Source organism: Alosa sapidissima, chromosome 2, assembly GCF_018492685.1.
Source record: "Alosa sapidissima isolate fAloSap1 chromosome 2, fAloSap1.pri, whole genome shotgun sequence".
NCBI classification, from domain to species: domain Eukaryota; kingdom Metazoa; phylum Chordata; class Actinopteri; order Clupeiformes; family Clupeidae; genus Alosa; species Alosa sapidissima.
In genome coordinates, this window is record NC_055958.1 from 14,580,721 (window position 1) to 14,594,750 (window position 14,030).

Here is a 14,030-nt window from a genome sequence, read left to right on the forward strand (position 1 = left end):
TGCTAACAGATGATAAAGAAAGTGCCAAAAATGTACAGGCAAGATGGTCAGTCATTGTGTGTGTATTTCCAAAAAAAAAAGAAAAAGAAAAGACACACACACACACACACAGGGGCTGGGGGGGGGGGGGGGGGGGGGGGGGGGGGGGGGGGGGGGGGGGCAATTAGCCTAATTTTTAAATCACAAAGAAAATGACGAGGTGGACAAATATAATTCCATTGAGGTCAAACAGTGGTGTCCTTAACAGAACTCTCTTTTCTAAAGTGATACACATGGCACTATGCTTCATATTCAAGTCACATGTCAAAACTCAAAACTGCAGCAAGTTCCTGTCAGGTTGACAAAGAATGCACAACAAAGTGTTCTCCTCTTGCGGATTTTCTCATTGAGAGGGAAATGAAGCAGACATATCCTTTATACGACGGTATGGGGGGCTCCTACTTCTGTTCTTTTCTTCTCTATAGGCTACCGATTCACATTTGTTAAAAAAAAAAAAAAAAATTCAGAAAAGACCACTGTTTCTATGCTGTGACGCCTGTGGAAAGTCTCGGTTTTTTATTAATTTTCAGGAACAGCTCGAGCCATGCCTGAGATACTCATCTTACACAGGCAGTCTGAATACTCTAACCGGTAAACATGGGTGCCGAAATGAAAATTAAGACATTTTGTATTTTTCTCAAACACAGTACTCTCAGTGTGAAACAGACCTTAGTTGCACAAGGTCACACAAGGTACAGCACAAACAGGAACCTTTGAGTACAAGCAATTAGATGACAAAGTTTAGCTTTACAAAACTCAAAATCGTGTGAAAAATAAAGTGACTGAGGTTGCCTTCACACTGGGTCTGTTTAACTGGACTTTACCCGAGTGCAATTACTCCCCACCCAGCCCTTTTTCGTTTAAAGGTGCCATGTGTAATGTCCGCCAAAAAATCAATTCATACTCCACATTCCATAAAAGTTGGGGGCAGTATACCTCCAGAAAGTGAAATGGTCTACCCTAGAGTAACAACCGACAAACATGTATTGCAGTTTGGCTGGCGGTTATGTTGCCCGCATACCGCCTCCCATGGCCGAAACTGGTATTATGATACCTGTCGGGCTGTGGCTAGTAATTTAGCATGCTAATTCAGGTTGATATCTCTGCAGCACTATACCTTGTCATTTTTTTAATGACATCATCGCCCTTATTTCTTCTCATTCTTTTGATGCGTGTAGCTAATTTTTTGGATATTTTTACCTCAATTCTTACACATGGCACCTTTAAAAAAAATTGTTTGCGGAACCAGGTCCGTTTATGTCATAAACAATAGTTTCTATTTACCAATATCGCTTGCCAACGTCACAAAACGGCAGTTATTTCCTGGTTTTGGAACAGATAGCATTCGAACTGCACCGTAGTTCTAACAAACTGTACCCCAGACCACTGTTTCCTCACAGACCCTGGATTGGCTCACATTAGATAAAATCACAGAACCATTGGTCCAAACACACTCGGGTCTGGACCAAACAGTCTAGTGTGAATACGCCCTGAAAGTGATTACCATTAATGTGGTCTTTAAACAAAGTGGCACATTTCTGTCTAGGGCCGGGACACACCAAGCCGATTATCGGCCGTCGTCGGGGACTCGAGTCTGTTTGGTGTGTCCCGTGCCATCGTCAGAGGAGCCGTCGGCGTTCATTTTAGCCGATTTGACATGTCGAATCAGCCATTGGCAGTCAGCCTCAATGACCAACCTGATTGGTGGAGTGCTAGCCCTTGACTAATACTGCCTTCATGCCGACTGTAAACTTGGAGGACCCGATATTAAAAATCCCGACCTCTGAAAAAATAGTGTTCATCAGCTTGGAAAACAAATTCAGGAAATGCATAAAAAAGGAAAATGTCTCGGGTGAGTGTTTCTATCTGTAGTGTTAATTTAGCAATAAATTATCTTGCCTATTTGTAATGGTTGAAGAATATGATAATGACGTCAAGTCGGATACCTCGGGGCACAAGACTTCCGCATGAGTCTCTGAGCAAAAAATCCGACCCAACTTTGCGTTCAAGTCATTTTTCCTCTATCGGAGGTCGGAATTTCCGAATATCCGATGAGGCATGAAGGCACTATAAACATTATCTCGGATTAGTATGACCATTAATCCTACATTCAGTGATGTGAGTTATGAACCCATTTTGATAAACTATCCTAATATATTTTTGCTAGAACTAGTAGACTACCACACAGTTGTTGAACGTATGCTATTTCAGGTTAATTTGCAACAACATACAAGTTTAACCCAAGTCCTTAGTTGCTACCCAGCTAGCATTCACTTTTCATTTACTGTGCTAATGTTAGCTAGCTAGCTAGGTTAACTGGCAAAAATAGCTTATTTATTCCGTGTCCGAATGAGTGTTTCATTGGCATCACACAGAAGCAATGACAATAAAATAGTACACAATATATATTTATATTTTCTTATTGCTTAATCAGAGAAGTCATTATGGGCTAGAACTAGTGGCATTTCATTCCTTTGGTGAATCCTTTGATTCATCTTGGTAACTTGACAATTTTTTCAGCTCTGAGTCTTTTAGCGCTGCCTGCTGTTACGGAAATGTATTACGTCTCACGCACGGGCAGAATGTAAGCTCGCTGTTGGCGTCGCGTTGGTGTGTTCCTAGTAGAGATGCGCGTTTCGCGGTTGCAGCCGCGGACTCCGTGGTTAAACCGCGGATCGGGCGGATGACATGAAGAAATATGATATTTTAATTAAATTCGGGCGGGTGGTGGTTGAACCAATCAAATGAAAAAAAATATAGCCTATACGTTGTTAAATTGTATTACCTACATCCGAAAAAAAACGAGCACACTTTGAAATAGTCAAATTTTCCTCAGGCAGTAATTTGGCCTAGTTGCTTCTATACATGCTGCTTTGTCTAGGCCTAGGCTACTATCAGAGATGGTGTTGCGGAATTGGTGAATTCCGATGTTTCACTGAGCAATCCCTCTCACGCACGCACACACACACACACACACTAAAGGTAACAAAAAGTGTAAATTAAGTAGCCTATCGTAGCCTACCAGCATTTTTTCCTCTCCAGTGTGCAATAAGAAAGTAGAATAGAATACAGTGCAAGTTGACCGATGATTCATCTCCCATGTCTCGTCTCGTTGCAGAGCCTTGGTAGGCCACTAAGCAAATCTGCAACCTATGAGCCTCTGCCAGTATTGGAGGAGGCCTAAACATTTCGTAGATGAGACTGCCTGGGTTATTTTGTTTCGATATTATATATAAAACACATAGTCATTGTAGCCTACCATTCAGGGAATAGGCATTTAAAAGAGAGACAGATTATGGAGTGATATGACTTAGAAATGACATCGGGCAATGGCAGTGTGAGATGTTCAGAACGCAAGAGTTAAAACTTTTACAAGCTCAATAACATCCACAGCGGAAAAAAGAAGGTAAGAAAAATAGTCAGAAAACTTAGATGTGTAAGGCAAGCAAGCAAGTTTGGCGGTTGTTACTAAAAATGTGAACATGCACGTTGCACTGTTGTGCGGTGGACTTTCGGAATGAATAGAGTCGTGTTTCTTTAATATCGAGGCGCCATAGTTTGTCCGATCGGCCTGCTGGTATAAAATGAATCTTCCCATGCAGTCAAAATGAATGGGAGTCTCACAGAGCATGCTTGTCAGTGTCACCCTGACATGACAGTGTGTAAAGTAGCCTATAATGTGAATGACTTATTTATTTTATTAAGGATTTCTTTCTTTTTGCAAAAAAGAAAGTACAATAGGCATTAATTAGTAGGCTAAATAGCAGCATGCTAAAATTATGTGCCAAATTGCGTTTTTTATTACAATGATAAAGTTGTAGGCTACAGGCCGATGTGCGTTTTATTTGGAGACTGTTTTGTGAGACAGAGACCGAGTTTGCTGTTGATATTATGGGGATAGGCTACAACATAGCCAATGTAGGACTTTAGCCTTTTAATATATTTTCTGCATTGGATCAGTCTTTCTAGAACAGGCAAGAGCTTTCTAGCCTCACGTCAGCAGCGCCGCATCACCCATATACATTAAAACAACCAGCGATGATAATTTTGCTATGCAGTTACGGTTGAAATAATAGCCCATCCGCGCATCTCTAGTTTCTAGGCACTTTTCTGAACGACTCCTGGAGACAGGAGCCGACTGATCAGTCCGACTGCTTTTCTGCCGACGGTCGGCCGTCGGCTTGGTGTGTCCTGGCCCTAAGCCTTCCAGGCAAGTTCGTGACCGTCAACTGTGCATAGCTGATCGGTGGTGATAAAACGACTAAACAGGAAATGGTGATAGTAAATATACATGCAGCATCTGCAGTAAAAGAGGTTCAGTGTCTGAAAGTAAAATCCTGTTAAATCATTCTGAAAAATGATATAGAAGTTTAGAGTCCTTGTCTCTAAACTCCCTACCTCATCAACCTGCAGAGTAGGCAGAGAGCTAAATCTGTTGAACACAAAGTAGCCTCCTTACCAAATGCCATCCTTAAGTTATTCTCCTCCTGTGACATCCACATAGGCTACACAATCACTTACTTTCAATTTCAATCCTTTTGTCATAAAACCTGGCAACCCAAAACCAAATAAGGAAGCGGGTGCACACTACACAGCCACTGAGTCTCACAAGCAAGCGGGATAGTTGAGTAGCCTACTCCAGAACAAGCTGTTGTCAAATTGTTAGGGAAGAAATTTAGTAATTAACACATCCCGTTTTTGGAAAGCTAGGTAGTGTTGGCAGGTATGGACTAATAGGAAGGAAACCGCTCCATAATTATCCCTGAGAACTACGTTTCAGTTTAGTGAATACGTCCTTTAAGGCTATTGAACAGTTTTCAGGCTGCATTTCCTATCAAGCTGCATTTAACCTGGCTACTGAAGATTTGACAGGTGCATAGATGCTTCAAACTGTGATTGTCTCACCAATTGCAGCCCACTGAATCAGACACTGATTGTAGATGAGGATGGGGACTGCAATCAAGAGTTTTTAAGCAGATCAATACATAACTGCAAATTGTGTATCCGCATGTCCACTAGTGCAGTCATGGAAGCCCTGTTGGACCATGACTAGAAACAAATTACACAAAGCAAGATAGGAAGGAAATTGAAAGGAGCATATGGAGAGACAAGGTGTGTTGACAGAACACAAATGTGAATATTTATGCCGGCTCTGCTGAGAGCTCAAACCTTGCTGAATACCTTTATTAGGTATTTTATAAATACATTTTTTTATTGCAATCCAATTATACAGAAGACAAAAAGGAAGATAGAAAGTAAAGAGAGATAGAGAAATTGTTTTGTCAACCTGCTCTGATTCTTAATGATGAACTGAGGCATGCAATCCAGTGTAGTCATCTCTACAACATATTTATGAAAATCAGCAGAATCAATAAAGTCTAAAAGCCTGTAACATGGAAACCATTGCGCTCACTTTCTGACGTGGATATTATTTTTTTTCCTGAAAATCATTTCAAGTGTTAGAACTAAAACCACCAGGAGGCAACTCAATAGTTCTTCCTCCTTGTGTGTTATGCTATATACTGTAAATTATATTCTCAAAAGTTAAAAGACAAAATGCTAAAAAGGGAAGGAATCATCATACGTGTGCCATTTAGTTATGTGGTCCTGTTTAATATAAGTATGATAAAAATGTATTTACATAAGCAAATACAGTAATCTACTTTTGCCTGTTTTGTTTAACTAACCAGTTATAAACTACTAATAAATAGGTCCTGCATAAAACTGCACAGATTACCAACCCCATAAAATGAAATGAAAATAACACATAACAACAAGATCTCCCCCAAGTACACTACCTTAAATAGTACTTATTATAAGAGGTTGGATTATTATTATCTACTAATAGTAACCATGGAGACTAACATCCCCGATAGTCAACCAAGTCCAAGTCAACCAGCCCCAGGAATTTATTGTATGCTATGACCGTAACCCTGACAGACAAGTTTATGTGCAAATTGTATAGCCTCAAATGAAGGAATGGGGAATGGGGTCACTGATAATCCCATCTAAAACATGTGACCACTATATCGACACACAACTGCATCATGCAAAAACATCTCTGATATTAAAAAAAATATTTTTGCCCATTTTATCACTGTTTTCTCCAAAATGGTAAAATCGGATTGTTTTTCAAAGTGCTTCCTTATTCTTCTAAACCTCCCCCTGTAATTTTCAGCACATTTGCAATATAATCAAATTTATGTGCAAGCATGAGATTAAAAATTAATAATCAGATAGATAGATAGATAGATAGATAGATAGATAGATAGATACTTTATTGAACCCCAAGGGGAAATTCAAGGTACTACATTCAAGTACTACACAAGGCAGATTTCATTTCTGCCTATACTAACCACCTATCTTTGGACTTCTTGACTCTCACTGAGACTTGGATCAAATCGGTAAACAATGCCTACCCGGCACACACTTTCCCATACCTCCCACCAGTCTGGAAATATACAACACTGTTAACATCAAACAAAACATTGTGTCTTCATCAAGTGTTCATCACTTCAGGACAGGGCATATTGAGGCATTACATATAGATATTTCATAGACATGTCTTTTACACAGACAGACTGAATGCACTTCAAATGCACTTTGAAGTGCTTCTTTAAGTAACCATCCCAATGGACATAGTGGGATGTGATTTTCCATATGCAATTTGGATGCAATAACAGGTCACAATCCTCAATTATCCATAAAAAAGTGAGCACAAGGCCAGAGTGATGGCAAAGAATCGTTACTGCCTCAAAAGCTAGATTGCTGCTCATTGCAAGAACACCTACATGTGTTTACATGTGTTGAATGGAAGTCAATGGGAGCCATAAATCGTTCATAGAGGGTACCAAAGAATTTCTCCGGATAGCATGACTGCGGTGCTGGTAGGGGGACAGTTGGTAAGTGTTCTTAACAGTTTTCTTTAATAAACTCCGGGTTAGCTAACTAGCTAACTAGGTTGTTGGTGCTTCGTTTTATGTGTAGAGACCCTAAGCAAGCTACTGATGAGGTTTGGTGCTGTTTTAAACAATATTACTGGTTAAATGAATTTTGGGGGGCTGTTTTTGGGTGTGCTATCAAACTTATTACCTTTGTTACCAATGGCCACCCTTACAGAAGTTACTTTGTTTTTGAAGAAGTCTGCAAATTCTTTGCATCTTAGAGAAGATGCCTGACTGAGTGTGTCAAAGGGTGCTTGATGTAGTAGCCTATCAATGGTGGAGAACAAAATCCTAGAGTTTCCACGGTTTTCAGCAATTACTAGTGATGTACTCGAGTCCGGTATGTACAGACAGTTTATTAAAAAGATAGTTTAGAAACAGTACCGTTCACGTATACAGGCTGGCGCCATCTTGGGAAAACAGCCACGTGACAATTCAGCTCACGTTGCACAACGTTGGACTGGAGCGACGCGAGCTGAACTGAGCGTCCAACTAAACCAAAACAAGAGTGTCCAGGCTTAATTGGTTGCACAAAGACCAAGCCAGGATGAGCAGACACGGATTCATCAAGCCAGGTGAAACCGATCCTGGATAAGTGCGCACTCACGGCTCCCTCAAATAGACCCCGCCACCAATCACAGATCCACTGATTCACCATGGCAAGTAGAGCGGCTTCATTGCTTCTTCTACGGTGTAAAGTAGGTAGCCATAGCCTTTTCACAACAGCAACACCTGTGTTTAGGAGAATATTGCAACTAGTGTCGAGACCACGACTCGCAAGAATAAATGGTTACAGCACTCCCGTGACGTCACATTGCCGCATTGCAGGTCGGGAGTGGCGAGTATGTAAAAGACATAATTAAAAGGAAAGGCACCCCTTTCCATTGGTTTCCATTTGTGGTGACTGCTGACTGAGATAATGGATGAGATTAAATAGATCCTGGAACTTAGCCTGGTCTGGAGCAGGCTAGCTCCACAGAATAAATCTCCATGGTAACTTATACCATAACACAGGGGTATTCAATTAATCTTCAGCGAGGTCCAGTTACGGAAAATTTCCTCAAGCAAAGGTCCGGAGCATCATAATGTTTAACGTGCGTGTTTAGGCTATGTATATGTATGTATAATATTAGGATGGATGGATGGAGCCTAGTTATAGATAGATAGATAGATATATAGATAGATAGATAGATACTTTATTGATCCCCAAGGGGAAATTCAAGAAATAGAAGATTGTAGGCTTAGGCCTAATGTTTAATGTGAAATAAAATAAGTAGCCTAAAAGGCAACATTCGAAATGAGGAGAAATAAGGCAAGATAAGAGTAGCCTAATTGAGGAGAAAAACTGAGTAGCCGTGGCTATCTTAACGTGAACTTAAAATAAAATTTGAGCTGAGACAAGGATGGATATTCCACAGCTGGTTCCTCGAACCCATTAATCAGCAAGTTTAATTTAATTTTTGTATTTTTTTTTATGTTGACCCGAAATCCTGGAAACCCAGGAATATCACGTTGGGCAGTGAATGCATGTAGGCTTAACTAGATTGTGGTGGATCAATCATATTGCCTTCTTAAATCGTAAAATATTCTGTGGTCTCAGTTCACTGTTGAATGGGCCTAGCCTACCCTATGCTTGCTCAAAATATATGCTTTGTCTAGTAGAGGTGCTTCAAATTGGCGCTTAAAATCACCTGTCTCAGAATATATAGAAGAGGTCCAGGGCAATTCCGCGCAAAACTGTCACATCCATATTTAGTTGGCGTTATGGACGTGACAGTTTTGCGTGGCATTGCCCCCGTATCGTTATATAAAGCTCTGTTCTCGCTGTCTAGCTTTCTCCTCTTTGAGCAATCGATGATTTGAAAATAACTTACTTATCGTTAACTTAGATATCCATCTGATTGTTTCTCATCCCGTCTCCTCTACTCGCTCGTTTCAGGCTATCAGTCTGTTCTCCATAGTAGGCTACTTTACTCACTGACTCGACTTTATCAGAATTCACAGATTTCACTGGCTGAGTAGCAGCAAGCGAAATGATGGTTCCTGAAGCTCCAGAAGTAAATGCTGTTATCCTAATCAACGAAACATTTAGCGCAGCTTTGAAATCTTACGTGAAAATCTAAATTAGGCTATTATGGTCTGGGTCCGGATAGGATCACGTCCGGACTCGGACCGCGGTCCGCCATATGGTGATGGCTGCCATAACATATCCTACTGCCCCCTATCCAGCTTTTGTGCACCCGGACCACGGATAAACTGGCTTAATCCCTTATCCTAGTTTTGTGCAACGGGCCCCAGGGCTACCCCAATCCCCAATCTAGTTTAGTCTGTAGGCCTAACTGTTGATTATTAACTGGGGTGATATTAAATCATGAATATGAAAACTGACATGTTTTTATGGTCTTGGTCTCGACTCGGTCTCGACTCCTAAAGGACTCGGTCTCGACTTGGATTTGCTTCCTCAAAGACTCGGTCTTGACTCGGACTCGGCATAGGCAGTCTCGTCCCAATCACTAGCAATTACCTTAGAGAAGTGGATCCTTCTCTCACTCCGAACAGCTTTATTATAGTTTGCTATTTTATCTTTTAGAATGGCATGGTGAACCTGTAATATAGTTTTTCTCCATGTTCTCTCAGCTTTCTTACAGGATCTTTGTAGGTCATGGATATTTTCGTTCATCCAAGGAGTCAGTTTGCTACAGGGCCTTTTTTAGTCTTTAAAGGAGCCACTCTGTCAACCAGGACACCTAGTTCACTATTGAACTACTAACACTGTAAAATACAGTTTCATTTTGACACTTCTGCAGACAGCCTATTAGTGTTAGCTTTCATTTGATACCATGTTTATGTATGGTCCTTGTGGTTGAAGATATTCAACATTTATTGTTGAGCAGGAAACCTCAAAATAGACCTATGGGTTGCACAAACCATGTCCTTGAAGCTGTTTGCGCAAAATTCCTCTCAGATTACACATTATCAGCAGCTCCATTCTTGCCAATTTCAGTCCCTTTCAGAATAGGCTGTTTCTGGGGCCTGTTGCCTTAAAGGCAAACGAGCTGTTGTTGGCCACGCCCCACTCAGGAACTGATTCCATGTTTATTTACTTGCAGACATCATAATAACAGCAGCATCTGCACTATGTACAGTCAAATTAGTTTTGCTGTTCTACAGAATTACTTTGGGCAGCACTATTGCTATGACTACAGCTGGGATGATAATTAGATCAATTCCTACCTCTGAGGAAGAGGAGGCGTGCACGTAGAACATACACACACGCACACACACACACACACACACACACGCACGCACGCACGCACGCACGCACACACACACACACACACACACACGTGTGATCATAGTTTTCATGTACAGTAAGGTAGCTCTTACCTCACATACTGAAATGCTCTCGTCTGAGATCCAGAACCATACACCTGAATGGCCAGAGAGAGAGATAGAGAGACAGAAAGACAGAGATGAAATAAACATGAAAGGCTGAATATAATTCAAATTTACCAACCAAACTAAACCGGTGATGTTGAGAACTGTAGACCACATAATTGCTTTGATGCCTAACAATTAGGGTTGGGTATCGTTTGGGTTTTATCCGATACCGGTGCTAAATCGATACTTTTAAAACGGTGCCGTGCCGAAACGGTGCCTGAACTGGTACTTTGTTTTTAAAATGTTTTAAATTAAAATAGTCTAAAGCATGAACTGCTTTTTTTTTATTGATAAGACAAATTTGAACATGAAATTGAACTGTTCAATTTACTATCAATATCTCATTGCTCCTACAAATAATACATTTAAATGTTAAAACAGCTTGCCATGCATGCACACACAATGGTAAGCTCTGCTTTCAAGTTTACCCAGTGTACCGATTTGCCATAAGGTATGTTGAAACCACTTGCCATAAAACTGCCAGGTCATGGACAACGGCATTTGCAAGCAAGCTAATCTAACAGGGACTCTACTTTCCAGTTAATTCAGTGTGTTCCCAAATGCTTCAAGAAATTTCATGTCTTAACCCATAACACACAGTAGTTTTGAACATGCTAGGCTACATGTCGGTGTTAAAGTGTTTAGATTCCCAGCGCTAGCCTAGTAGGCATTTTAACAGCAACTATGGCTATGCACTAACACTAGTTAGCTGAGTTTAAGTACGGAGATGGTTTCGTAGCCTCTTTGACATCTCAGTGACATCTGGGTATGTAACCTACATATTTATGTTTTTGCCAGCTAACTTTTAACATGATCTTCATATTCATTGTGATGCTATATGGGCCTCATGCACATGAAAGATTAATATCATGCCATTATGTTGTTTAACACACCGTAAAATAAAGTTTTCACCTTACAACTTTGCTGATAACATTTCAAATAAATGTCAGTTAGCGCATTAGCAAAGATATTGTGTAACGTATAGGCTAGCCTACTGTTGATGTTGTTTCATAGCCTTTTGCTTGTGTGTAGTTAGGCCCACTGCTAGATTTTGACAGGAGCTCGCGATATCGCTTTAAAGTAAGCAACTTAAGCTCACGCAAGCTGTCAAACACTGTCCACTCACCTATGTGGTGCACCCCTCTTGTTTATACATCCAGTGTTTATCATATGTTAGCTAACTGTATCTGGATGTGTTGCTATCAGAGCAAGACATTAGAGATGCCTCGTATAATTTTTTTTTTAAAAAAACGCTATTTAAGCACCGAAATGAGGCACCAAAATCCACATTGTTATTCGATGCAGTTACTACCGTTTGCGTCGGCACCGGTGCCATATTAGAACCGTGTTTCGGTGCCCAACCCTACTAACAATGTCCAATCACACCAGAATAAAAGTAAGGCAAGTTTCTGTCAAGTCCACACAGAATCAATCCCGCATCACAGAGACAATGGGGATACAGTGGAGACAAGGGGAGATGGAGACCAGAAGAAGAAAAGAGAAGAGAGAGATGGAGAGAGGGAGAGAGAGAGAGAGAGAGAGAAAGAAATATGACAAAAAAACCTAAGAAACAAAGGAGGGAGATAAAGCTCACCGTGAGGCCCTCACCCTGTAGAGCCTGCAGGATGAAGTTGCTGACCACGCGACCGTCGTTCATGTGCATGCGCGGCCCAAACGTGTTGAAGATGCGGGCCACTCGCACCTCCACACCCTCCTGCAGAAAAGAACAGAGCAGGCCATTGATCAGATGACAGACAACAGGGATGCGTTAATCACAGCTAATGTATGATGCTAAAGACAGAGATAAAGCTATGCGAGCAATGCTTTAATATTTTTTACTCAAAAAAAAAAAAAAAAAATGTGGCCATAGATTAATCTGGGCACTGGCTGTCTATTCATGATAACACGTTACATTATATATAGTGTTTTTCTCGACACTCAAAGCACTTCACAGGGAAGAGGGGACCTCAATAACCACCATGATATGATCAAAAACATTCTTCCCCCATGGAAACTGCACTCCGAGCCACCGCAGCAACAACAACAACAGCAACAACAACAACAACAACAACAACAGCAGCATCAATCTGAGCCAATGTGTGAATACAAATTATGGTTGGAAAATGAAGAAGTCTCCCACAGAAAGCAGGCAATGGTTCTCCTCTTTAATACCGGCGAAAACAAGGAGGGGAGCAGTGCAGTGCTCGGTTGGACACCACAGGTGAGCAAACATCAAAACAAGGCAATTAAAGTGTAATTCCAGCCCAGTCCAGACCAAACCTCGTCAGTAGCTTGCTTGCTCTACACATAAAACAAAGCACCAACAACCTAGTTAACGAACCCGGAGTTTATTACAGAAGACTGTTAAGAACACTTACCAACTGTCTCCCTACCAGCACCGCAGTCACGCTTTCCGGAGAAATTCTTTGGTCACCTCTATTAACGATTTACAGCTCCCATTGATATCCATTCAACACATGTAAACAATGGGGAAGCCGTAAATCGTTAATAGAGATGGCCAAAGAATTTCTCCGGATAGCACGACTGCGGTAAGTGCTAAACACTGCATTCGCCAACTACGTTGGTGTTTCGTTTTATGTGTAGAGACCCTAAGCAAGCTACTAATGAGGTTTGGTGCTGTTTTGAACAATATTACTGGTTGAAAAAAATGCTGTTTGGGAAGCGTTTAGCTTACTACCCATAGCTACTGCCCATAGCACTGTTTGCACTTTGGGGCTATAGCATATACCAGGCCAAGCTCTGTAGTGGTTGATCAATGAAAATGACTGTCTCCACGGCTAATTTGTTGTGTTTTAATGCAGAAAAACACCCGTCAATTTTTCGCTGGAATTACACTTTAAGAGAACAATGTGGACTAAGAAGCCATCGGCGCTCCTAATAATGCAGCAAAGGATATACATCTCAACCCCATTTCTATAATGTCTGCTGTTGTACAAATCCTAGCTCAAAGTCCTCAGAAGACAAATTAACCAACATTACACATATAAAATGAAGATATATGCAGCAGGACACTTTAGGACACAGTTACTGACATAAGCAAACATCCTTATTGATGACCGTTTGATGTTATGATGACAGATTTAGGATGATGGCTTGAGTAAACATCTATGACATCTTGAATTTATGTTAGTGGGTGCTGTGTGTACATTTATTTGCATAGTCAACTTCGGCAGGAGTGAAAATTACCTACAGAAAGCAGATATAAGAAGGAAAATTGGTGTGGCTAATTATTAATCTATGAAACAAATCATGTTCATATAAGAACAGAACTGTTGAAAATGTCCTCTGAGTGAGAAATTAATCAACCCCATTAGTCAAAACAGGTGTAAAATGAGATAAGCAAACAAAAGCTATTAGTTCCTGAATATTGCTAATTCCTATCAGCAAAGTGTCACAAAATTAAGACACCTTACAACTCTAGCTTACACACATTATGTGATGGAATATGGTGCATGCAGAATGAAGTGTAATATAACATTGTCCTGCATAAAACATCCTTGGATTGTATACCACGCAAGAAAAGTATTTTAGAAGATACTGGTTAAGGTGACATTTGGAATGCCATCCTGGGAACAGGGGCGTTAT

The 14,030-nt window shown here is 40.7% G+C and overlaps 1 protein-coding gene and 1 long non-coding RNA gene across 2 annotated transcripts in view; one reads left to right on the plus strand and one right to left on the minus strand.

Moving 5' to 3' along the window:
- The window catches only part of uxs1 (UDP-glucuronate decarboxylase 1), a 71,852-nt gene that overhangs the window by 9,220 nt on the left and 48,602 nt on the right, over positions 1–14,030 (minus strand). Inside the window, exons 10-11 of the mRNA XM_042076176.1 lie at positions 12,019–12,138; positions 10,371–10,414 (exon numbers count right to left, since the gene is read on the minus strand). Coding sequence (XP_041932110.1) covers positions 10,371–10,414; positions 12,019–12,138 — 164 coding nt within the window. The remainder of the gene's footprint in view (positions 1–10,370; positions 10,415–12,018; positions 12,139–14,030) is intronic.
- On the plus strand, positions 6,991–13,085 carry LOC121695832. The gene is made up of 2 exons (XR_006026179.1): positions 6,991–7,051; positions 13,054–13,085. It is a non-coding gene; the product is annotated as an uncharacterized LOC121695832 (long non-coding RNA).